Below are 27,060 nucleotides of genomic sequence, written 5' to 3' on the forward strand. Positions count from 1 at the left end.
ATATTGTGGAGTCCGAGAGAGTATTGGAGGCCTAGAGGAAGACCACCAGACAGATGGGACAAAGACGCTGGTAACACCTGGCAGAGAACTGCCCAAGACCGTCCCACTTGGAGAAGACTGCTAAAAGCCTACCTGAATCCACGACTCGAAGAGGCCATGTCATTTAATGATTGAATTGGCTGATGATGATGCAAAGGAGTACTTATAGCTAAGCTAGTGAACCACCCTGGCTTTGCATGGGTAGCATTAGGTATCTATGTCTAGACGACTTGTCAAGTTTTGGGGTCGTAAATTATATACACAAACTTTCCTTGTGAATCAGTCTATGTATTGATGAAAACCTGAATCAAAGTATCTGCAGTTATACCTGAGATTATCCATCACGAACAGACAGAAAAATGTGGCGGTGGACTTTCATTCATCATAGTTCAGATAATTTGCTCAAAATATGTATAAATTATATACACAAACATTCCTTGTGAATCAGTCTATCTATTGATGAAAACCTGAATCAAAGTATCTGCAGTTATACCTGAGATTAGCCTTCACATAAAGACAGAAAACAGCAGGAGTGGGGAGAGACTTTAAATTAAATAAAACACTGGGAAATCTGGGATAGATTAACGACAGTATTATGAAAAGTATAAATTACTACTCAGAATGCAGACGAGACGTTGAGTCACAGGCAGGCACAACAAAAAGACTGCTATACACTTGATTTTTAGGCCAAAAGGCCTTCTTCTAAAGTGGAAAGCATGCACACATTCACACAAGCACATCTCACACGCACATGACCACTGTCTCTGGCCGGTGAGGCCAGACTGTGTGCGGTAACTGTGTCTGACAGTATAATAAGCAGTCTGTGGGTGGTGGGGGTAAGATGGAGGCTGTGGTGGGGAGGGGCAGGGATAGCAGCTAAGGGATGGGGGAAGATGTGCTGCTGCTTGTGGGAACGTGCACGGACGTCGTGGGGGCAGTGTAGGGCTATCCAACTTTTAATAACTTGTTAGAACGTCTTTGCCCTTCTACTGAAAAAGAAGACAAGTCTCTCAGTTGTTCAACTTTGCGATAGCTGGATACCGCAGTAAATTACTAAGTTTTAAAATTTGCACACTGGGCACCTGATTATAACGTCTTGCGTAGAATTTTAATTTTTCTTTACATCGTTTATACTATATTGGGAAAGTTGTAACATCTAACATATTTGCAATTTTCTTAATGGCCTGTGATCTTTTATTGATACGAGACGAGCTACAGCATTGACAATTTCTCCCTCAAAATGAGCTACATCAGAATTCTAGCAGGGAATGGGCTGTTGTTTAACAAAGCCAAGAGTAAACGCTCAAACGTATCTGTCAAATCGAAACTTTTTGTCTATTGACATTTCTTTCACTCCTTCCTGTGTTTGACAACTTAAGCAAAGCCAAATAATTCGACAAACTCGCAAAATTTGACAAATCGTTTGATTATCTGAGGGGGTCTAAGATTCTTCTTGGGAACTTTTCCTGACAGAAAAGTTATTCGTGGACGCAGCCAGGAGTATTATATACAGCCAGTATAAATGAACATAAGTGCACCAATGAATTTCAGATACCTTGTTCTCAAATTTCTAAAGAAAAAGAGATTTCTTGACGTTTGATAATAATATAACTTAACTCTGGTTTTGGAAGTAACTTGCTGTTGGTAACATTAATGTTTATATAATGTAAATACTCATTAAGCTTACAATTTGTTTAATATTCTCTTGCAGAATGGAATACTTTCTGCGCTACCGTACATTGTATCCTGGGCCGTTAGCCTTGTGGCTAGCTGGATTGTAAACTTTGTGCAGAGGAGACAAATGCTCAGCACTGGAGCTTTGAGGAAAGTGATCAACACATTTGGTAAGAAAATTGACATTAATCATATTGTATCACTTTTGAATATTATCCCTGTAAACTAAGTAGGCGTGATAAAGTCTTTGTATAATAATTATGAATCACCTAAAGTGTATGCTAATCAACAGCATCTAAATTTTTGCATGAGGCACGTTTCCTTGTAATAAATGCTAAATTATCTGAATATTTCATTCCCCGAATTTTTTAAATTGATAAAAGCAGTGTTTTTACGAGCATCTGGCAATTCCACTTTTTGTGAGAATTTACGGGAATAAAACAAATATATGTATTGTCACACTGCCTACACTTGGTAACACCTGTTAGCCAGCCTGATACGAAGCCCACACACTCTAAAACTATTCCAATGTAGGTCGCACAATTTTATGATGTAAGTTCTTTGTTTAGCAGACTGCCTTTATGGAATTGCACCAGTGCTCAGAAGTATACTATTTGCTCCACCCGCCACTGAGTTAATGTGACCTTTCTGTTCAAAATAAGTCATAAAGGTAGTGATCATTTTGGCAGTTTACTAGATCGAAACTAATTTATTTTTATGTGCCATACATTACTAGCTGATGTCGGCAAACGGCGGAACTAATAACGTGTAAAGTACAAAAAATAAAGTATTTGCGATCTAAACTTAATTCATTAGTGAAAATGTTCACTCTATTTCACATATCTACGTTATTACTCCCAGGAATTCCTTAGATAAGGATGCCAGTTGGGACACAGTTGTTACATTTTCATATTTCTCTACATTTAGAGCCAGTTTCAATACTTCTGATAGGTTTACGCTTTATAGAATACGACTAGGTACTGATTTCCTTCTTTCGTTTTTCAGATGATTATCCTGGTAGATAAGTGCTTCATTTCGGAAAATCATTACTGTATGTCACCAACAGTGATGGCTCTATTACACTTGTTTGTTCTCTGAAAATAAGTAACGAAAGCATTCGACACCATTTACATTTATTTTGATTATTTAAAATGCCTCACTTAATCAAAAATCCAGGTCGGTGTGAAACAACCGCAGTGATTCATTTTCTGTGTGAAAAATACGTGAAAATAGTTGAAATTGTTTCCCAGATTGATGAAACCAACGGAGAAACTCTACGAGCAATCTTGGATCCTTCCACAGAGCTGTAGAAGATTGGGACATCAGCTGCTAAATAATCTATTACGTAGGACAAGCAGTCTTTATCCTATTTTATTAATATATTTACATTGAGCCAGCTGTATTTATTGATTTTTGATTATTTGCAATCGATTTCAAAGCACAAATGGCTTCATTGTCAGGAACGTAGCGTGATGATGGACTTACTATACATACTCGTACACAGGTGTGTTACGTCATCATGAGATAGCAACATCTGGTATGTTCGTACCACATTTTTTACTTTGAAATAGATCACAAATAGTCCAAATCAGCACAACAGACTCGAGATGAAAATATTAATAAAAGAGAGTAAACAGCTTCTATTTTCTGTGGTAAAACTGTGACGGATGGAATGATAAGAAGATCGCCTAGAGAGTTTAAACATACCTGTACTAATATTCATGATGATGCGTGAAATGAGTAACCACCTGTCATCTCTGGTGACTTGGTGCGGAAAGTTGAGGCAGAATGCAAAGGAAACAGACTCTTTGCCATTTAGTCCCTGTCTAATCAGTTTACTCAAGTTTCAGGATGGGTCCTTCATAAAATTACTGCAAAACACTGAAAGCTGTGCTCACGCTGGTTTCCAGAAACGCTGTCTGATGTTCACGAAAACTGAGCGACGTGGCGCAATGTTTATCACACTGGATTCGCATTCACGAGGACGATGCTTCCGGCCAGCCTGATTTATGTTTTCCATGATTTCCCTAAATCGCTTCAGGCAAATTCCGGGATGGTTCCTTTGAAAGGGCACGGCCGACTTCCTTCTCCATCCTTCTCTAATCCGATGGGACCGATGACCTCGAAGTTTGGTCTCTCCCCGCAAATCAACCAACCAATGTACACAAAACGAACGGAATGGCCAGTGCTTTGGATTTCCTTGAGCGTCAGGTAACGAATTTTTAAGCTGAACGGTCACTGGAGAGCAAACAAGTGTTTTTCGTATTACACTAGAATCGAAACAACGAACAACTAAATGGAGACTTTAACCCCGCCGAAGAAACTGAACACCAAGCAAACAATTTCAACCAGAAAAAGCGTATCTGTATTGTGTTTCGGTATAGACGGTGAATGTTTACTTATGTCCGTTTTGACTCTTGGTAATACAATGACTTCTCACACGACTGTTGTATCGTAAGTCAAATGCATAGCCGAAATGCATAGCACGCTCAATAAAACGACTTTTTTCGGTTTGCTTTATGACGATGCCCGTCCGCATATGGTACAACAAACACAAAATTTCATCACATAATTTGGCTGGGAAGGAATTGATCATCCTCTGTACAGTCTTGATCTAGCGTCCAGTGGTAACCACTTTTTCCGGAAGAAAAAGTCGGAAGTAATTTTTAATTAGTATTGGTGCAAATTACGTTGAACAGTATAGGATTTCATGTACTAATATAATTATTGAAAACGTGATTCGTATTTCCTTTCTGTTGTGTTTCGCTCATCAAAAGACTTTCAGTCCAATCCTGCGTGTGCCTAGATTTCTTTCTTCATCAGTCTTCTGATCGGTTTGATGCGGCACGTCACGACTTCTGTGCCAACCTCTGCATCCCAGAGTAGCACTCATACCCACCGTCATCGATTATAATTATTAGTTGCTTACATTACACCCTCCGTCTTCCACCATAGTACTTGCCCTCTATGCCTCTCCCAATTTCCATGGAACATATTACCTAATATCTATACAGACATCGTACCATCCTGTCCCTTGCTCCAGTGCCGGCCGGAGTGGCCGTGCGGTTCTGGGCTCTACAGTCTGGAACCGAGCGACCGCTACGGTCGCAGGTTCGAATCCCGCCTCGGGCATGGATGTGTGTGATGTCCTTAGGTTAGTTAGGTTTAATTAGTTCTAAGTTCTAGGCGACTGATGACCTCAGAAGTTAAGTCGCATAGTGCTCAGAGCCATTTGAGCCTTGCTCCAGTCAGTGTTTTCCTCATATTCTACAGAGGACGCACTCATCTCTTATCTAATAAGCCTATTTTTAATTTTGAGCATCCTTCTGTAACATTTTACATGAAACGCATAGATTTTCATTTTTCTCCCATAGTCCATGTTTCACTTCCACACAAATGATGTGTTAAAAATAAAAATAAAATAAAAAAATAAAAATAAAAATAAACCTCAGAAATTTCTCTAATTAAGGCCTATCTTTGATACTGATAAACTACTTTTATAGAGGAATGCTCTTTTTACCTATGCTAATTTGCTTTTCATATTTTCCTTGCTTAGTCAGTCATGGGATATTTTGCTCTTTCCTTGGTCTGCTAAATGGTCTCTAATTTTTATGTAGAGTTTATCGTTAATCTCATTTACACTCTTCATCACTACTTTCGTCTTTCTTTCATAAACTTTCAGTCCATGTCCTGCGCTCAGTAGGCTGTTCATTCTGTCTAACAGGTAAAGTAATTCTTCCTCACTTTCATTGAAGGTAGTCTTGTCATAAACGAATGTCATTGATATCCTTTCACTCTGAATTTTAATCCGTCTCCTGAATCTTTCTTTTATTTACGTCATTGAACAATGATGGAGAAAGACCACTTCCCTGCCTGTGTGGATGATATTTTCTGAAAGTCCTATAATTTGTCAGCAGTCCCGTACATTCTAACTACTAACTTGAATAATCTTTTGGTGATGTTAAAAATTTCGAAGTAATGTTATCTATCCATTCTGCCTTGTCCGACAGCGAGTCTTGATACCCGATTGTAACGGATTTTGTGTGGTCAGCGTTTCTGAGCTGAATTTCAGTCTAAAAACACCGAATCCTGCCAGTTGTTTGTACGTCATCTAGCTCTTTACGTAAGTGGGTAAGATCCAGACAACAAATCTAAAGCCCTGAGGGTCAGCCACCATTCTATTATAACATTCTATTTGTCTCTGATTGTAGCTACTACCTCTGGCGATCGGACGAAGGCAAGTTGTACTACAGAAAATAGGATCATACCTAGTACATCATTGTGGTTTTCGAACCAATATGATGTCAGTTGTACCTTGACTGTATTCATGGCACTTAAAACATCGTATGTGTACGCTGTAGGTTGTGTTTTCACGATGATCATTATATTCTGGGTTTTTGATTATGTTTTAGCTTGTTTTATGTAATTATATATACCGAAAACCCACGCATACTGTCCGATACCTACACCAGGATTCAAATCAACACTCACGACAAATTCGAGGAGTTATATAATCTTTAGAGCACAGAGTAAGGAGCATCTGCGAACTGGAGCTGCTTGTCGCGGAAATATCCCATAGATGCTTTGCTCAAGAACGGATATTCATCAGCTGCAATAAAAAGAAGTTAAGACAGCTACGATAAGATCATTGCGATGTGCAGGCGTCTATGGAATCCAGAGTTTTCCTGGCGTTCATTAAAGGAATTTCTGGCCACATAGGGAAAATCTTGACGAAACAGAATGTCGCTGTAATATACACACCCAAGCGGAAGGTACATGAACACTTAATGACGGCCAAGAATGATTGCAAAAAATCAGGAATTTGGAGGATTCCGTGTAGTTGTGTAGACGGGTAGGTAGTTAATACTAAAAGAACGGTCGAAAAAACGACTAGACGAATAAAAGGGCAACTGTAGAATGGGAGAACCAGGCAGATTAGCTGTTGCAGAACACGCTCTGCAGCTAGTAGACCACCGGATTCGATTTGCTGGGACTCAGGTACTGGCGGCCACAAGCCGATACACTGAAAGGCTGTACGGAGGGGCCATAAAGACTGCTAAACAACCCAGTAACTCTATCCGGAAGGAGAAGGATATAAAACTGAACGATATCTGGATTTAGAAGTTGTGTACCAGCCTCCCACCATGGGATGATAGCAATAGAGGACTTCAACAACCGGTAACGGCCACTTCTGCTTGAGTACTCAATACATGTGACGCCACGACTCTTCACAGGAGCAAGCGGAAACGGAATTTTACTTCAATCAGTAGCAAGCCAGGGTGTGCATCAGATCTTGAGGAAAGCTACACTACTGGCCATTAAAATTGCTACACCAACAAGAAATGCAGATGATAAACGGGTATTCATTGGACAAATATATTATACTAGAACTGACATGTGATTACATTTACACGCAATTTGGGTGCATAGATCCCGAGAAATCAGAACTCAGAACAACCTCCTCTGGCCGTAATAACGGCCTTGATACGCCCGAGCATTGAGTCAAACAGAGCTTGGATGGCGTGTACAGGTACAGCTGCCCATGCAGCTTCAACACGATACCACAGTTCAGCGCTGATAACCACGCAGTTGAGCGCCCCACAAACCAAACCAACCACAGTTCATCAAGAGTAGTGACTGGTGTGTTGTGTCGAGCAAGTTGCTCGGCCACCATTGACCAGACGTTTTCAATTGGTCAGAGATCTAGAGACTGTGCTGGCCAGAGCAGCAGTCGAACATTTTCTGTATCCAGAAAGGCCCGTACAGGACCTGCAACATGCGGTCGTGCATTATCCTGCTGAAATGTAGGGTTTCGCAGGGATCGAATGAAGGGTAGTGCCACGGGTCGTAACACATCTGAAATATAACGTCCACTGTTCAAAGTGCCGTCAATGCGAACAAGAGTGACCGAGACGTGTAACCAATGGCACCCCATACCATCACGCCGGGTGATACGCCAGTAGGGCGATGACGAGTACACGCTTCCAATGTGCGTTCACCGCGATATCGCCAAACACGGATGCGACCATCATGATGCTGTAAACAGAACCTGGATTCATCCGAAAAAATGATGTTTTGCCATTCGTGCATCCAGGTTCGTCGTTGAGTACACCATCACAGGCGCTCCTGTCTGTGAAGCAGCGTCAAGGGTAACCGCAGCCATGGTCTCCGAGCTGATAGTCCATGCTGCTGCAAACTTCGTCGAACTGTTCGTGCAGATGGTTGTTGTCTTGCAAACGTCCCCACCTGTTGACTCAGGGATCGAGACGTGGTTGCACGATGTGTTACAGCCATGCGGATACGATACCTGTCATCTCGACTGCTAGTGATACGAGACCGTTGGGATCCAGCACGGCGTTCCGTATTACCCTCCTGAACTCACCGATTCCATATTCTGCGGACAGTCATTGGATCTCGATCAACGCGAGCAGCAATGTCGCGATACGATAAACCGCAATCGCGATAGGCTACAATCCGACCTTCATCAAAGTCGGAAACGTGATGGTACGCATTTCCCCTCCTTACACGAGGCATCACAACAACGTTTCACGAGGCAACGCCGGTCAACTGCTGTTTGTGTATGAGAAATCGGTTGGTAGCTTTCCTCATGTCAGCACGTTGTATGTGTCGGCACCAGCGCCAACCTTGTGTGAATGCTCTGAAAAGCTAATCATTTGCATATCACAGCATCTTCTTCTTGTCGGTTAAATTTCGCGTCTGTAGCACGTCATCTTCGAGGTGCTCGCAATTTTAATGACCAGTAGTGTATAAACCCCCTTAGATGATGTCCTCTGCTAATAGGTTTCAATAAGAAACTCATGTGACCACGGAATAATGGCACGGAATATTTAAAGAAACATAACTTGTGTTATTTTTAGAATTATGTTAAAACTGTTTTTATTTGTGGCACAAACATCAGTACAAGGACAAATGGAAATAAATTACAGAATGTGTAGACTAAGTGACATAAAGTAAACATGTCCGTGAACAAGTTCAAGAAAGGTTATACAATGGGCAAAGGAACCTCAAGAGCATTTCGACAAGTCTGTAGTCTCGGCGCAAGACACAGAACAAAGCGGGGAGCAGAGCAGGCAGTCCTTGGCTCGTGCTTCTCTGTAGTCACAACTGTGGAGGAGACTGAAAATACCCATTTTCTGCAATTACATCTGGATCTTCTGACTCCAGTGCGTAGGTGATTGAGAGCACGTCATGAAGTCTGTTTCTCTTGGCGTTCGTGTGGGAGATTCCAGATCGCTAACGTCAGTGAGGATCGTTACAGCTTTTGTTTCCACATTACCATTCTCGCTTTGGATTGGGTCGTTTGCAAGACTTCACTGGTTTTCATAAAGATTTTCCTACATATCAATCTCCGGACGCTTACTACGTAATCAGGAATTGGTGGTTATGCTTAGTGACCATGTTTGTTTTTTCCACACTGGCAGCAACTTCATGACGGGTGTCTTTCAGCGCAGCACCTGCCGACTGTCATATCTCGGTAAGTGGTGTAAGCCGCAGGTATCCAGTAATAAGCCTGCAAGCCTCATTTAGTGCCTTGTCAATCTCTGTGGCGTGAACTGACCTACATCAGGCAGGTAATCGGTTGAAGTTGATGATGATTAGTGGTTTAGAGCGCTAAACTGCGACGTCATCAGCTCCCTTGCAAGAAATAGAGACGAAGGTGGTGAAAAACTATGAAAAATCGATAATAAATTTGAAAACCGAAGTGTATCAACACACAAGAATTCAAAATACACGACTGGCCATTAAAATTGCTACACCACGAAGATGATGTGCTACAGACGCGAAATTTAACGACAGGAAGAAGATGCTATGATATGCAAATGATTAGCTTTTCAGAGCATTCACACAAGGTTGGCGCCAGTGGCGACACCTACAACGTGCTGACATGAGGAAAGTTTCCATCCGATTTCTCATACACAAACAGCAGTTGACCGGCGTTGCCTGATCAAACGTTGATGCGATGCCTCGTGTAAGGAGGGGAAATGTGTACCATCGCGTTTCCGACTTTCATAAAGGTCGGATTGTAGCCTATCGCGATTACGGTTCATCGTATCGCGACATTGCTGCTCGCGTTGGTCGAGATCCAATGACTGTTAGCAGAATATGGAATCCGTGGGTTCAGGAGGGTAATACGGAACGCCGTGCTGGATCTCAACGGCCTCTTATCACTAGCAGTCGAGATGACAGGCATCTTATCCTCATGGCTGTAACGGATCGTGCAGCCACGTCTCGATCCCTGAGTCAACAGGTGGGGACGTTTGCAAGACAACAACCATCTGCACGAACAGTTCGACGACGTTTGCAGTAGCATGGACTATCAGTTCGGAGACCATGGCTGCGGTTACCCTTGACGCTGCATCACAGACAGGAGCGCCTGCGATTGAGTACTCAGCGACGAACCTGGGTGCACGAATGGTAAAACATCGTTTTTTCGGATGAATCAGGTTCTGTTTACAGCATCATGATGGTCGCATCCGTGTTTGGCGACATCGCGGTGAACGCACGTTGGAAGCTGGTATTCGTTATCGCCCTACTGGCGTATCACCCGGCGTGATTGTATGGAGTGCCACTGGTTACACGTCTCGGTCACCTCTTGTTCGCATTGACGGCACTTTGAACAGTGGACGTTCAGTTTCAGATTTGTTACGACCCGTGGCTCTACCCTTCATTCGATCCCTGCGAAACCCTACATTTCAGCCTGGATAATGCACGACCGCATGTTGCAGGTCCTGTACGGTCCTTTCTGGATACAGAAAATGTTCGACTGCTGCTCTGCCCAGCACAGTCTCCAGATCTCTGACCAATTGAAAACGTCTGGTCAATGGTGGCCGAGCAACTGGCTCGTCACAATACGCCAGTCACTACTCTTGATGAACTGTGGTATCGTGTTGAAGCTGCATGGGCAGCTGTACCTGTACACGCCATCCAAGCTCTGTTTGACTCAATGTCTAGGCGTATCAAGGCCGTTATTACGACCAGAGGTGGTTGTTCTGAGTACTGATTTCTCAGGATCTATGCACCCAAATTGCGTGAAAATGTAACCACATGTCAGTTCTAGTATAATATACTTGTCCAATGAATACCCGTTTATCATCTGCATTTCTTGTTGGTGTAGCAATTTTAATGGCCAATAGTGTACAATCCTGACAATGTGAGATCCGCAAAATGCCAACCACAAAATCAAGTGGAATAACAAAAACAGGGAACTAGAATAACTAGACAAAATGAAGGGTAAAGTAACAGTACATAAAGTGTTAAAAAGGGCACAGATTACTGTGGCTGGGTGACTATTTAGAAATAATGGGCAACCAAGACACTTGACGAGAGATTAAAATCAGACACCCATGTAGCAGAGTGGCAGTGCCGTTGTTCTTAAAGATGGCGGCTAAGAACCCCATGTACTGCCGATTGTGTTGCTTATGATGTTATTTATGGTTTCCACTCTCAGCCTTATATTCTGCCAATGTTGCTTGTAAGTCAAGGCGCGATTAAATGCGACACCTAAATACCCAACTGTACCTTTTGCCATGAAACGCGAAGTATACGATTCGTGTAATGTATGTCTTCCTCAAGGCATCTGTCGCATGAACTTTCATTCTTTTAAAGGACTTAAAAAAGTTACAAAAAAAATCATCTGCATGAAGAATGTACGTGGTATGCTCCAGAAAGTCCTAGTGAAAAGCATAGGTGCTAAAAAGAACAGGGACCAACAAAATTCCTTGTTGTGAACATTTCAGATTGGTTGGTTGGTTGGTTGTTTGGGGAAGGAGACCAGACAGCGTGGTCATCGGTCTCATCGAATTAGGGAAGGATGGGGAAGGAAGTTGGCCGTGCCCTTTCAGAGGAACCATCCCGGCATTTGCCTGGTGTGATTTAGGGAAATCACGGAAAACCTAAATCAGGATGGCCGGACGCGGGATTGAACCGTCGTCCTCCCGAATGCGAGTCCATTGTCTAACCACCGCGCCACCCCGCTCGGTTGAACATTTCAGAGACAAATAATGTATAAAAAATTATGGTTAGTTACAGAGGACTGCAGTTATGAAGATCAGTTCTGCTGCCGTTCCAGTACACAGGGTGACTTTTTCTGTCTTCCCTCCATAATTTGCTTCTGGAACCTACAGTACATTACGATATTGCAGTGCCTCGATTATTCTGATTACGACAGAAAATTCCTTTGGGCATGCATGCATATCTAACCTGTACGGGAATATACGTAATGGATGTACGAGTAAGAGTCGTAGACGCGTGGTTGACGACATATGGAAGTTTATGTCTGTCCGTGAGTCGTGTAAGGATAGCCAAATGACAAGACGACCGCTCGTGATAAGTGGGATATCCGAGTTCGAGTCGCGGGCTGGCACAGATTTCCATTGTCGTCATTCCATTCTACAGCTTATGGTTGTTCTTATTCGCAATTGCGAATTCACTTGATGTACGTATTTGATACGATTTCATAGTGTAGCAAAGTAACTAACTCATAAAATGTATAGTTTCACGACAAGAAATGTTGTAAATATTACAATTTAGCAGGCTATTAATGCGAAGGTTGATGTATTTTCTCTGCAAATGCACCATTTTGTAACCATCTTAAAAGGAGGTGACGTCGTCGCTGCTTCGGTTTACTGCGTGACTGCGAACTGCGGAATCCCCCTGAAGATGTACTCCGCGTACAGGGACGAAACGTTAGGTCAATCAAGCAAATTCATTCACTCACGACTTAATATCACGAAAAATGTGTGTAATTGTAATTTGCTGTTGACTAATATGATTGTTATCAGTGTTAACAACCCGCAAATATCATGTGTCCCTCAAAATAACTGTTTTTTTTAAATTTCATGGTCACCCATTTTTAAAATGCGTTACGATGTAACTTAGAGAAAGCGTTTAACAATGTTGACTGGAATACTCTCTTTCAAATTCTGAAGGTGGCAGGGGTAAAATACAGGGAGCGAAACGCTATTTACAATTTGTACAGCAACCAGATGGCAGTTATAAGAGTCGAGGGACATGAAAGGAAAGCAGAGGTTGGGAAGGGAGTGAGACAGGGTTGTAGCCTCTCCCCTGTGTTATTCAATCTGTATATTGAGCAAGCAGTAAAGGAAACAAAAGAAAAATTCGGAGTAGGTATTAAAATCCATGGAGAAGAAATAAAAACTTTAAGGTTCGCCGATAACATTGCAATTCTGTCAGAGACAGCAAAGGACCTGGAAGAGCAGCTGAACGGGATGGACAGTGCCTTGAAAGGAGGATATAAGATGAAAATCAACAAAAGCAAAACTAGGCTAATGAAATGTAGTCGAATTAAGTCAGGTGATGCTGAGGTAATGAGATTAGGAAATGAAACACTTAAAGTAGTAAAGGAGTTTTGCTATTTGGGGAGCAAAATAACTGATGATGGTCGAAGTAGAGAAGATATAAAATGCAGACTGGCAATGGCAAGGAAAGCGTTTCTGAAGAAGAGAAATTTGTTAACATCAAGTATAGATTTAAGTGTCAGGAAGTCATTTCTTAAAGTTTTTGTATGGAGTGTAGCCATGTATGGAAGTGAAACGTGGACGATAAATAGTTTGGACAAGAAAAGAATAGAAGCTTTCGAAATATGGTGCTACAGAAGAATGCTGAAGATTAGGTGGATAGATCACTTAACTAATGAGGAGGTATTGAATAGAATTGGGGAGAAGAGGAGTTTGTGGCACAACTTGACTAGAAGAAGGGATCGGTTTGTAGGACACGTTCTGAGGCATGAAGGGATCACCAATTTAGTATTGGAGGGCAGCGTTGAGGGTAAAAATCGTAGAGGGAGACCAAGAGATGAATACATCAAGCAGATTCAGAAGGATGTAGGTTGCAGTAGGTACTGGGAGATGAAGAAGCTTGCACAGGATAGGGTAGCATGGAGAGCTGCATCAAACCAGTCTCAGGACTGAAGACAACAACAACAACAACACGATGTAACTTGTCACGTCGGTTGCAATAATTCTTGAATATATTCTAATTAAGACTGTTGCTGCTGTCGCAGTTGTCTTCAGTACGATAACTGGTCTTATACAGCTCTCCACGTCAGTCTCAAGCAGCTTCATCCTAGCACAGCGCCTGGAACCTACATCATGTGTATGTAGAACATACATTCATTTGAACCTGCTTACGCCGGCCGTTGTGGCCAAGCGTTTCTAGGCGCTTCCGTCTGGAACCGCGCGACCGCTACGGTCGCAGGTTCGAATTCTGCCTCGGGCACGGATGTGTGTGATGTCCTTAAGTTCGTTAGGTTTAACTGGTTCTAAGTTCTAGGGGACTGATGACCTCAGATGTTAAGTCCCATAGTGCTCAGAGCCATTTTTTTAACCTGCTTACTGCATTGAAGCATTGATCTAGTCTTCCCCCTCCCTCCAGTTATCTTCTCTGTTAGTAAAATACCTATTCCTTGGTGCCTCAGCATTTATGTCATTAACCGACCTTCTCGATTGGTTTTCCGGAATACCTATCAGATCTTCAGCAATCTCCCGTGGAACCAAATTTTTAAAGGCTTCTATCCTCTTCTTGAATGTAACATTTATGGTGCACGTTTCACTTCCAAATAACGCTTTGTTTGTAGATGGTATTATCGGTCTGGATATTACATTCTTTTTACTTATTGCCGTTCGGTACTTAATCCAATTCTCTCAGCATCACCTGACTTAATTCCATTATCCCCGTTTTGTTTTTGTTTATACTCATTTTATGCTAATGGCCTTGCCGCAGTGGTAACACCGGTTCCCGTCAGATCACCTAAGTTAAGCACTGTCGGGCTGTGCTAGCACTTGGATGGGTGACCATCCGGCCTGCCGAGCGCTGTAGGCAAAGGGGTGCACTCAGTCCTTGTGAGGCAAACTGAGGAGAATCTTGACTGAGAAGTAGCGGCTCCGGTCTCGTAAACTGACAAACGGCTGGAAGAACGGTGTGCTGACCACATGCCTCTCCATATCCGCATCCAGTGACGCCTGTGGGCTGAGGATGAAACGGCGGCCGGTCGGTGCCGTTAGGCCTTCCAAGGCCTGTTCGGTCGGCGTTAAGTTTTAGTTTTTTATCGACTTCTTATAAGCACCTTTCAAACCATTCATTGTGTTCAGTCGAACGTACAAATCCTTTGCCGTTTATGTTATAGGCAAACCGTAAAGCTTCTAATTCTTTTTAATTTCCTCTTAGAGTCCTTTTCAGCTTACTCTCCTTTAGTTACCTTTGTGTCTTACAACTGCAGTCCAATTCTAGATAATCGCTTACTCTCTGTATTTTATCCCTTCTACTTTCAGAAATTCAATTTCAGTTTCAACGAATGACAGTAATTTAGGGTTGTCTTTCATCGACGTGTCTTCTAAGATAATTTCAAAGAATGACAGTAAATTAGAGTTGTATTTCATCAACCTGTCGTCTAAGATAGGTCGTAGGATCAGCTTGGCCTCGCATGTATCCGCATTTCTCCTAAACCCAAACTGTTCTCCTGAAAGTAGACTTCTACCAATCGTTTCATTCTTCTGTAGAAATTTAGTGTTAGTATTTTGTGATTGTAAGTTATTAAATGTGTGTTTCAGAGACACTTCTGGCAGCAGCTATCTTTTTTGTAACAGGAATTTTTTTGTAACAGGAATTATTACATTTTTATAGAGGTCTGGGGTACTTCACCTGTCTGAAATATCCTCTTCCCGAGGTGGGGCAGTTCTATCAAGGCGTGTTCTCCCACGGATCTTAATAATTCTGGGAAAAAATCGTATACTGCAGGAACCTTGTTTCTACTTATATCTTTTTGTAAGCTTTCAAAATCTTCTCACAGTAGAGCATTGCCCATTTGAGCTTCACCCATGTCAGTAAGAATGCAATGGGCTTGCGGGACGAAATTCATGCGACTAACGCCAGAGAGGACCAGCACCTGAGAGGACTCTCTCTGCTTCCTTCTCAATCTCGTTCCCTCACCGCCACTGAGGCGAACACGTTCTTGGAAGTAATTTCATCAGAGAGCTCATAAGCCAAAACACACTCACATATTTTGCTCTTCCAAGCACCGCTCACTATTTTACTGCCCAGTCACTTTTTTTTCGCGTACTTGTTTAACCCTGCCCCTTTCTTGGATACAGCCCAATCAGAGAGAATCCAAACTAACACACATATATTTGGATCTGCCATTCACAGCCCATTATTTACCATCGATTAAAACGAAACAGCCAGTCTATATGTACCCCAGAACTGCCATCTAGTCGGCAATTGCAGAACTCACACAGCTTTGTCAGAATTCGCAAAACCTACACACGACCTCATCATCATCATCATCATACACACACACACAAACACACACACACACACACACACACACACACACACATACACATCTCTCTCCCGCAAGAAAATTTTTCAGGTCCTACTTAAGCCACGCCTGTTTCTTGGAATCAGATCAATCAGAGCGCTTCTAAGTCATCAAATACTCTGTTCAAAAGTTCAAACACACGTGATAGGTGTACCACTTCAGTAAAAGGAGTTGACAAATGTCATTCGATAGAAAAATACTGGGCTGAGATTGAGAGGTTTAAATATCTGTACACAGGATTAGACACAGATTGACCTATTTCCACGAAAGTGGCGTTGTTTAAGAAGAAATTGAAAAATGCGATTGTACGATAAAATATTGAGTTCGGATCTGAGGATCCAAATACGTATGTGTTGCCTAGGAAGTTCTCTGATCGGTCTGTTTCCAAGAAAGGAGTGTGGCTTAAGAAGAAGTAGGAAAAAATGTGACTGGACGTAAAATGCTGAGGTGTGGTTTGAGAGCAAAATCTATGTATGTGTTAGGGGTTAGCACGTATTCTGGCATAATATCCAACGATATCGTCTGCTATTTCCACTGTCCATAATATAATGTAGGTAATTTACTTTCAAGCAGGCACAGCCGCCAAATGACACAGGCATGTGCAAATTTTCGGGCTGAAACTACCGTTTATTGCTTCCTCCAAAATATGTTTCAATACAGCGGTGTTTGGAGCATCAGTCAAAGTGCTCAGACTGGTGCAGTCATTGTGTCTCAACAAATACTGAAGTCCGATTAACAATATGAATAACACATTCACTGACATCGAATCGAATAACAGTACACTCATCTGGCGTGCTCTCCTACACTATGTGATCAAAAGTATCCGGATGCCTCGCTGAAAATGACTTAAAAGTTCATGGCGCCCTCCATCGGTAATGTTGGAATTTAATATAGCGTTGGCCCACCCTTAGCCTTGATGACAGCTTCCACTCTCGCAGACATACGTTCATTTAGGTGATAGATTTCCTGGGGAATGGCAGCCCATCCTTCACGGAGTGCTGCACTGAGGAGAGGTAACGATGTCGGTCGGTGAGGCCTGGCACGAAGCCGGCGTTCCAAAACAACCCAAAGGTGTTCAGGTCAGGACTCTGTGCAGGCCAGTCAATTACAGGGATGTTATTGTCGTGTAACCACTCCGCCACAGGCCGTGCAGGTGCTCGATCGTGTAGAAAGATTCAATCGCCATCCCCGAATTGCTCTTCAACAGAAGGAAGCGAGAAGTTGCCTTAAACATCAATGTAGACCTGTGCTGTGACAGTGCCGCACAAAACAACAAGAGGTGCGAGCGTCCTCCATGGGAAAAACGACCACACCATAACAAAAAAATGGTTCAAATGGCTCTGAGCACTATGGGACTCAACTTCTGAGGTCATTAGTCCCCTAGAACTTAGAACTAGTTAAACCTAACTAACCTAAGGACATCACACACATCAATGCCCGAGGCAGGATTCGAACCTGCGACCGTAGCGGTCACGCGGTTCCAGACTGCAGCGCCTAGAACCGCACGGCCACTTCGGCCGGCACACCATAACACCACCGCCTCCAAATTTTACTGTTGGCACTACACACACTGGCAGATGACGTTCACCGGGCATACGCCATACCCACACCATCGGATCGCCACATTGTCTACCGTGATTCGTCACTCCACACAACGTTTTTCCACATCTAATGTTTAAGTTCGTTACAGCAAGCGAGGAGTGTGGCTTATGAGCAGCCGTTCGGCCATGGAATCCAAGTTTTCTCACCTACGGCCTGTCATAGTACTTGCAGTGGATTCTAATGCAGTTTGGAATTCCTGTATGACGGCTGGATAGATGTCTGCCTATTACACATTACGACCCTCCTCAACTGTCGACGGTCTCTGTCAGTCAACAGACGAGGTCGGCCTGTACGCTTTTGTGCTGTTCGCCTCTTTTCACGTTTCCACTTCAATATCACATCGGAAACAGTGGACCTAGGGATTTTAGGAGAGGAAATCTCGCGTACAGACGTGTGACACAAGTGACACCCAATCACCAGACCACGTTCTAAGTCCGTTGGTTCCGTGGAGCGCCCCACTCTGTTCTCTGACGATGTCTAATGCCTACTGAGGTCGCTGATATGGAGTACCTGGCAATAGGTGGCAGCACAATGCACCTAATATGAAGAACGTATGTTTTTGGGGGTGTCCGGATACTCTTAATCACATAATGTATCTCAGTCACTGCCTATCACGTAACTCCCCTTACCTGAGCAACAACCACAATTGTAAGACGCGCTATCTGTTCTAGCAGCCAACAACATACAAACGCTTACCTCAACGGCAGTCACGTTATAGGGTGAACATGCACAGAGCACGTGGGCAGTGTAAGGTTGTAACCTCCCCCTCACTTGTCGACCTTAACGACAGTGAAAAATTAAACCGCGTGCATCTAATGGAAATCTGAGAAAAGCAATCGTCACCGAAGTTAATTTGTCGGTAAAGAGGGAGGAAAGGGTTACAGCTAAATGAAAAGAAAAATGCAAATGAAATTGGTGAAAATTAATTTTGAGAAAAGGGTAAAATTAATAAAGAAAGTAAATGTGCGGTCGTTTCGTTAACAATTAGTTGGCGTTAATTAGATATTTGAGATTTGGGCAAAACTACGGTCGCCAGTCCTATGGACAACTACTATAATAACTGAAAATGAAAGATTAATGCACATATAATTAGCACTAAAAGCGTGGCAGCTGAAGGTTGACACATGCTGTGTGAAAACTGAATGTACGTCAGAAGTAATAAATGTCGCTAACTCTGACTTAATTTAGCAAAAGAATCAATAAAACTGGAAAATTAAAAGTTAATTTAGTGACTGAAATTAATAGTGAACTTTGTTTCTGAAGCACTACAAAATTCAATAAATTAAGGTTAATCTTGGGCTACTTCAACAATCATTTGAAAAGCTACTTGAATCTACGCAATTTAGAAATAAGAGATTTAACTTTGAACTTGAATTAAATGATTCTCAACAATTAACAATAGTAAAATTTACACGTACCAAGCTGAGCTGCAGTCACAGGTAAGCTAAAATATGGTAACAAAACTCGAACTCGTAATTTCTGTTTTTGTAATCTAAATACTGTAGCCAGCTATGAATACTTTAACAGAACTTTGAAATTAAAGCAGCGAAATGAAGTGATATTACTTTAATGCTGGCGTTTGAATTTCAACGTCACTCGGGTTCATTCCAGAAGAGGAAGGGACCCTACTTGGTAATGCAATTGGGACAATGAGCAACAAAGGTTCATGCTAAGTTTCTGTATTTTTGTGATGCAACAGTTTGAAAAGCTGAGGTCTGCCATACAGTTCTAAAACTTTACGTGCTTCCAGTCTTCCTTGTTGGTTGATTGAAGGTTCGCAGTTGTCGATCGGGGAGGTGGCGACAGTCACTCACTGTCGGCCGTCGCTGTTGCAGAAGCTGGATGTTGGCGCGCCTTCTTCTCGACACGGTCACCAGGCGAAACGGGCTCTTGATGTGCGCCAGCTAAAGCTTCCCGTCCACGACACCGTGTCAGAAACTATCATAGCAAGTCGAGCGCAATTACATGCTGCCAAATCCCGAAAGCGCGGCAACTCGCGGGAGCGTCACTCAACACACCTGCTCCACCGCCCTGCTCCAGCCACTCTCTCCCTGCCCGCGCTCCACGCGGCAGAGTTAACACTAAATGGTTCAAATGGCTCTGAGCACTATGGGACTTAACATCTATGTTCATCAGTCCCCTAGAACTTAGAACTACTTAAACCTAACTAACCTAAGAACATCACACAACACCCAGTCATCACGAGGCAGAGAAAATCCCTTACCCCGCCGGGAATCGAACCCCTTACCCCGCCGGGAATCGAACCCGGGAACCCGGGCGTGGGAAGCGAGAACGCTACCGCACGACCACGAGCTGCGGACAGAGTTAACACTACCAAAGACCCTAAACACTTTGGTTCTCCACACGACCTATCGATGTAATCGTTCGGTAGCATAGTTTTCCCTAGGCCAGACTCAGCGTCAAAATACAAATAATATTTACAAAACAAAACAATTATACATCGATATATATATATATATATATATATATATATATGTGTGTGTGTGTGTGTGTGTGTGTGTAACAATTACAATATATAAAGACACAGAAATGTCATATCTTCAGATAACAAAATAAGGAAAAATTTATAGTACAAGAGATGGAAATAGGAGGATATGCATTTCCGGCGTTACACGGTGTGGCGTTGCAGGTCACTGGTGTCCGGCGGCGGCACTGCTGGCGCTCAGCGTCATCAAGGTGGAGAACCCGGCGGCCTCGGTGGCGCTGCTAACCGTCGCTGTGGGCTGCAATGGCGTCACCATCATGGGCTTCCAGCTCAACCACATCGACCTGGCGCGGAACTTCTCTGGCGTCATGATGGGCATCACCACTGGCATCGCCACACTCATGTCTATTGCTGCGCCACTGTACGTGGGGGCCGTGGTCAAGGAGAATGTGAGTACTGCTGGAATGTGTATTCGTAGTAGCAGTAGTAGTAGTAGTAGTAGTAGTAGTGATATTAGGAATAGAAGTATTGGATAAGTTGTGGTATTACACAACAGTTCTTGCTGTGGAAAAATGTAAGATAATGTGGATTCGTAGGAAGAACAAACCTGTAATGTTCTGTTACAGTATTACTAGCATCCTGCTTGACACAGTCAAATCGGTTAAATATCTGGGCGTAACTCTGCAAAAGCAATATGAAATGGAACGAGCATATGAGAACTCTGGTAGGGAAGGCGAATGGTCGACTTCGGTATATTGGGAGAATGTTAGAAACAGTGGTTCACCTGTAAAGGGGATTGCATATAGGACTCTGGTGGAACTGGTTCTTGGTTACTGATCGAGGAGGAGGAGATTAGTGTTTAAAGTCCCTTCAACAGTGAGGTCGTTAAAGACGGAGCACAGGGTCGGATTAGGGAAGGATGGCGAAGGAAATCGGCCGTGCTCTTTCAAAGGAACCATCCCGGCATTTGCCTGAAGTGATTTAGGGAAATCACGCAAAACTCAAATCAGGATGGCTAGAGGTCGGTTTGAACCATTGTCCCCCGAATGCGAATCAAGTGTAGAAGATGTTTTTGTTTTCAAGAACAACTTTGGTTTCAAGAATATTTTCGTGAAACTCCGTGAAAAGACAGTTTGGCACCGCCCTGGGTAGCCGCGCTGTATTAGGCGCTTTGTCACAGTTCGCGCGGCAGCCCCCCTTGCCTCTTGCCTCGGAGGTTCAAGTCCTCCCTCGGAGGAGGTAAGTTAGGAAGAATCCTGGAGATACTAAAAGGTATCAGATAGATTATATAATGGTAAGACAGAGATTTAGGAACCGGGTCTTAAATTGTAAGACATTTCCAGGGGCAGATGTGGACTCTGACCACAATCTGTTGGTTATGAACTGTAGATTAAAAATGAAGGAACTACAAAAAGGTGCTAATTTAAGAAGATGGGACCTGGATAAACTGACTAAAACAGAGGTTATAGAGAGTTTCAGGGAGAGCATAAGGGAACAATTGACAGGAATGGGGGAAAGAAATACAGTAGAAGAAGAATGGGTAGCTCTGAGGGATGAAGTAGTGAAGGCACCAGAGGATCAAGTAGGTAAAAAGATGAGGGCTAATAGAAATCCTTGGGTAACAGAAGAAATATTGAATTTAATTGATGAAAGGATAAAATATAAAAACGCAGTAAACGAAGCAAGCAAAAAAGCATCTCAAAAATGAGATCGACAGGAAGTGCAAAATGGCTAAGCAGGGACGGCTAGAGGACAAAGGTAAGGATGTAGAGGCTTATCTCACTAGGGGTAAGATAGATACTGCCTACAGGAAAATTAAAGAGACCTTTGGAGAGAAGAGAACCACTTATATTAATATCAAAAGCTCAGATGGAAACCCAGTTCTAAGCAAAGAAGGGAAGGCAGAAAGGTGGAAGCAGTATATAGAGGGTCTATGCAAGGGCGATGTATTTGAGGACAATATTATGGAAATGGAAGAGGATGTAGATGAAGACGAAATGAGAGATAAGATACTGCGTGAAGCGTTTGACAGAGCACTGAAAGACCTGAATCGAAACAAGGCCCCGGGAGTAGACAACATTCCATTAGAACTACTGACAGCCTTGGGAGAGCCAGTCATGACAAAACTCTACCTTCTGATGAGCAAGATCTATGAGACAGGCGAAATACCCTCAGACTTCAAGAAGAATATAATAATTCCAATCCCAAAGAAAGCAGGTGTTGACAGATGTGAAAAATACCGAACTATCAGTTTAATAAGTCACAGCTGCAAAATACTAAACGCGAATTCTTTACAGACGAATGGAAAAACTGGTAGAAGCGGACGTCGGGGAAGATCAGTTTGGATTCCGTAGAAATGTTGGAACACATGAGGCAATACTAATCTTACGACTTATCTTAGAAGAAAGAGTAAGAAAAGGCAAACCTACGTTTCTAGCATTTGTAGACTTAGAGAAAGCTTTTGACAATGTTGACTGGAATACTCTCTTTCAAATTCTGAAGGTGGCAGGGGTAAATACAGGGAGCAAAGGCTATTTACAATTTGTACAGAAAGCAGATGGCAGTTATAAGAGTCGAGGGGCACGAAAGGAAAGCAGTGGTTGGGAAGGGAGTGAGACAGGGTTGTAGCCTCTCCCCGATGTTATTCAATCTGTATATTGAGCAAGCAGTAAAGGAAACAAAAGAAAAATTCGGAGTAGGTATTAAAATTCATGGTGAAGAAATAAAAACTTTGAGGTTCACCGATGACATTGTAATTCTGTCAGAGACAGCAAAGGACCTGGAAGAGCAGTTGAACGGAATGGACAGTGTCTTGAAAGGAGGATATAAGATGAACATCAACAAAAGCAAAACGAGGATAATGGAATGTAGTCAAATTAAATCGGGTGATGCTGAGGGAATTAGATTAGGAAATGAGACACTTAAAGTAGTAAAGGAGTTTTGCTATTTGTGGAGTAAAATAACTAATGATGGTCGAAGGAGAGAGGATATAAAATGTAGAATGGCAATGGCAAGGAAATCATTTCTGAAGAAGAGAAATTTGTTAACATTGAGCATAGATTTAAGTGTTAGGAAGTCGTTTCTGAAAGTATTTGTGTGGAGTGTAGCCATGTATGGAAGTGAAACATGGACGATAACTAGTTTGGACAAGAAGAGAATAGAAGCTTTCGAAATGTGGTGCTACAGAAGTATGCTGAAGATTAGATGGGTAGATCACATAACTAATGAGGAGGTATTAAATAGAATTGGGGAGAAGAGGAGTTTGTGGTACAACTTGAAAAAAAGAAGGGACCGGTTGGTAGGACATGTTTTGAGGCATCAAGGGATCACAAATTTAGCATTGGAGGGCAGCGTGGAGGGTAAAAATCGTAGAGGGAGACCAAGAGATGAATACACTACGCAGATTCAGAAGGATGTAGGTTGCAGTAAGTACTGGGAGATGAAGCAGCTTGCGCAGGATAGAGTAGCATGGAGAGCTGCATCAAATCAGTCTCAGGACTGAAGACCACAACAACAACAACAACAAGTTAGTTTAAGTTACATTAAGTAGTATGTAAGCCTAGGGACCAATGACCTCAGCAGCTTGTAAATAAAAAAAGACAGTTTGTTTATGGATTAAAAGGAAAGCTACCAAGAAAATCAGATGCAGTTGATAGTCGTAAATGCTGGATCAACGGATGCCACCTGAACGCCAAATTCTTATAAAGAGACAAAGAGTAATAGGATATTTTTGAGAAAGGGACGGAGAATTAATGATTATATGAAATCCCCTCCACCATGCATCGCCCCAGGTCTCGTGTAGTGTACACATATATGCGAACGTAGACAATGGAAAATAATGAGGCTTTGGGATGCACCGCATTCTGGTAAGACTTGAGTTTTAAATTTACACAAAAGTTCGATATGTTATCTAAAATAGCTGTTAAACACAGGGTGGTTATAACTGAAGTGCAGTTATTCACGTAGGTCCAGTGAGGGCTGTAATTATCGTATTGAAGCGAAAATTGGTAGATATGCTATTGCGTTAATGCGGAACCGATTTAAGCTGGAAAAAAATTAGTTCCATTTGTGACTACCAGGTGAAAATCTGGCACTGTACACTGCATGAGATTCACGCTTTCATTTGACAAGCCATAACGTGGGTGAGTAGTATGGCCACCGAGAAGAGACGCCGTGCAGTGTTAGCGGAACAGTTTTATACGAACAGCAGCAATTACAGTGCTACATTGAAAGAGTATCGCCGACTGAAAGGTCTGTGGAGAAGCCCATTGTCATTAAATGTTTGAAAGAGGATGATACTGAAATTCGAAAACACTTGTGAGCTGGATGTGGCACCCAGAAGGTTCAAATGGCTCTGAGCACTATGGGACTTAACTTCTGAGGTCATCAGTCCCCTAGAACTTAGAAATACTTAAACCTAAGGGCATCACACACATCCCTGCTCGGGGCAGGATTCGAACCTGCGACCGTAGCGGTCGCGCGGTTCCAGACTGTAGCGCCTAGAACCGCTGGGCCACCTAGAAGGGGAAGACGTCCAATCCCCGTGGAAGTTACTGGCGAGGTTGCTGTTGCTGTAACTGACCATGCAACAGGACCCTAGGATAGTGCTAGCGCTCGTGCAGTATGCGAGAATTGTCCATACTATGGTCACAGCACGGAAAGTTTTGCGGTATATTTTACACTGTTACCCGTACAAGATACAGATGGTACAGCAACTGAAACCCCATGATCCGCAGCAACGTTCTGAATTTGTTCCTCTGTTTCTGGCACGGATCGAAGTTGACGTGATATGGCTGGGAAATATTCTATGGGGGTCCGAGGCAACTTCTACATAACAGGGTGCATTGAATACACAGAATTGCCGAATCTGGGGTACTGTTAAACCACGTGTTGTGCAGGAAGAGCCACTGCACTGGCCGCATGTGACTGTGTGTGACGTGGATTGACGAGCACCTTTACAGGGTGAAAAGTATTTAAACCGACAAACTCTGGGAGGTTGTAGGGGACATCAAAACAAATATTTTTCCCTAATGTCATTATTTCCTATGAGGATTATTTAAACCGGTGGAGGCCGTATTACGCTCTTCACTTGTTAGAGGCTGTATTACGGTTGGTTTGTGGGATTAAAGGGACCAGACTGCTACGGTCATCGGTCCCGGCTGTATTACGATCTTCAGTTGTCAGAGGGCGTATTACGCTCTTCAGTTGTAGACAACTGCTGTCCACCAGTGTAGTAGTGCATTGTCTCTGTTTGCTAATGGAGCGATACACCTGGTGTGAGTACACTGACATGCTTGGTGCGTACTACGTAGCGCACCACAACGGACGAGCTGCACAGCGGGTTTATCAACAACAATATCCTAATCGCCGTATCCCGCATCATGAGACCTTTGCTGCTGTGTACCAACGTCTGTGTGAGACCGGGTCATTTAGCAGATTACCTTGACAGGGACGCCGTCGCACAGTTAGAACGCTGCAATTTGAGGAAGCTGTATTGCAGCACTTGGAGCGGAATCCTTCTATCAGCACTCGTGCAAAGAACAGTCCTTCGAGAGCAAGTGTTACGTTCCTTTCATTTACAGCGTGTCGACAATCTGGAACCAGTTGATTATCCACCCAGAGCACAGTTTTCGCAGTGGTACCTGGGACACTATGAAATGCATCCTACATTTCCATCCTCTGTGTTGTTTACTGATGAAGCAACGTTCGGGCGTGATGGAGTCTTGAACATGCATAATTCGCATGTTTGGAGTGAGGATAACCCACATGCCACAGTTACTAACGCTCATCAAGTGCGGTTCTTCGTTAATGTGTGGGTCGGTGTTGTTAGGACTGTTTAATTGGGCCGTATCTGCTACCTAGGCCATTAAATGGCAGCCACTATTACAATTTTCTCGCCAGACCATTGCCGGAATTGCTGGAAAACGTCCCGCTCTCTACAAGACAATGCATGTGGTTCCTACATGACGGGGCGCCGGCCATTTCAGTCGTCGTGTGCGTCGATTCCTGGACCTACGGTTCCCAGAAACGTGGATTGGCAGAGGTGGTCCTGTACCATGGCCTGCTCGATCCCCAGATATGGCTCCTCTGGACTTTTTGTTGGTTTAATTAATTTGTCGCCAGAGAAATCTTCCTCTACCGGTTTAAATACTCCGCATAGGAAAAAATTACATTAGGGAAAAATATTTGTTTTGATGTCCTCTACAACCTCCCAAAGTTTGTCGGTTTAAATAATTTTCACCCTGTATACTCGGTCTGTTGTACTTTGGAGAGAATATTACCAAAGGGCCAGTCAAGTGTGTCGTGAAGTTTTTTCGTTATCGGGACCTTCTTGTGCAGCATGTGATACGTGTTTTCGAAGAAAGCAACTCTGTAGAAACCACTATTTCCATGCTACCTGGGGTAACACATCATGTCGCTCGCCCAGAGAAAGATCTGCTTAATGGAGTCTTCCATGAACGGTATCTCCAGAGGTTTGACAGATGCATGGCATACTAGGTCATATGGTGTGAATGCATGTGACATTTGTCTCTGGGGATATCTAAAGGAACGCACTTACCAGGGACACGTCTCTACCTGAACTGAAGAACAATGTACAGAAAGCGTTGTTCAGATTCTGTCGCAATTGCTGTGAGCAACTGTTGGTCAAGATATTTCACGAATGCAGCATGTCTTTGACGTCTCCGGTGCTCATACTCAATAAACTGTGTAAGCGGCGGTTAAATAGCGGGAAGGTCGGGGAAGAAGGCCAGTGTTCACTCTGGCCCTCATCCGAGATGTGGAGGAGGCCCTACCGGCGGCGATAGAGAGCACTGGGTGCACCCGACTGCAAATTGTTGCTCATGTCGGCACCAATGACTCCTGCCGTCTGGGTTCAGAGGTCATCCTCAGTTCGTACAGGCGGTTGGCGGAATTGGTGAAGGCGGAAAGCCTCGCCCGCGGG

General features: G+C 43.2%; 1 protein-coding gene across 1 annotated transcript in view; it reads left to right on the forward strand.

The window, feature by feature from the left end:
- The window catches only part of LOC126163098 (putative inorganic phosphate cotransporter), a 168,394-nt gene that overhangs the window by 131,867 nt on the left and 9,467 nt on the right, over window positions 1–27,060 (forward strand). The window contains exons 7-8 of the mRNA XM_049920018.1: window positions 1,751–1,883; window positions 20,322–20,566. Coding sequence (XP_049775975.1) covers window positions 1,751–1,883; window positions 20,322–20,566 — 378 coding nt within the window. The remainder of the gene's footprint in view (window positions 1–1,750; window positions 1,884–20,321; window positions 20,567–27,060) is intronic.

The sequence above is a fragment of the Schistocerca cancellata genome, chromosome 1 (assembly GCF_023864275.1).
Source record: "Schistocerca cancellata isolate TAMUIC-IGC-003103 chromosome 1, iqSchCanc2.1, whole genome shotgun sequence".
Classification (NCBI taxonomy): domain Eukaryota; kingdom Metazoa; phylum Arthropoda; class Insecta; order Orthoptera; family Acrididae; genus Schistocerca; species Schistocerca cancellata.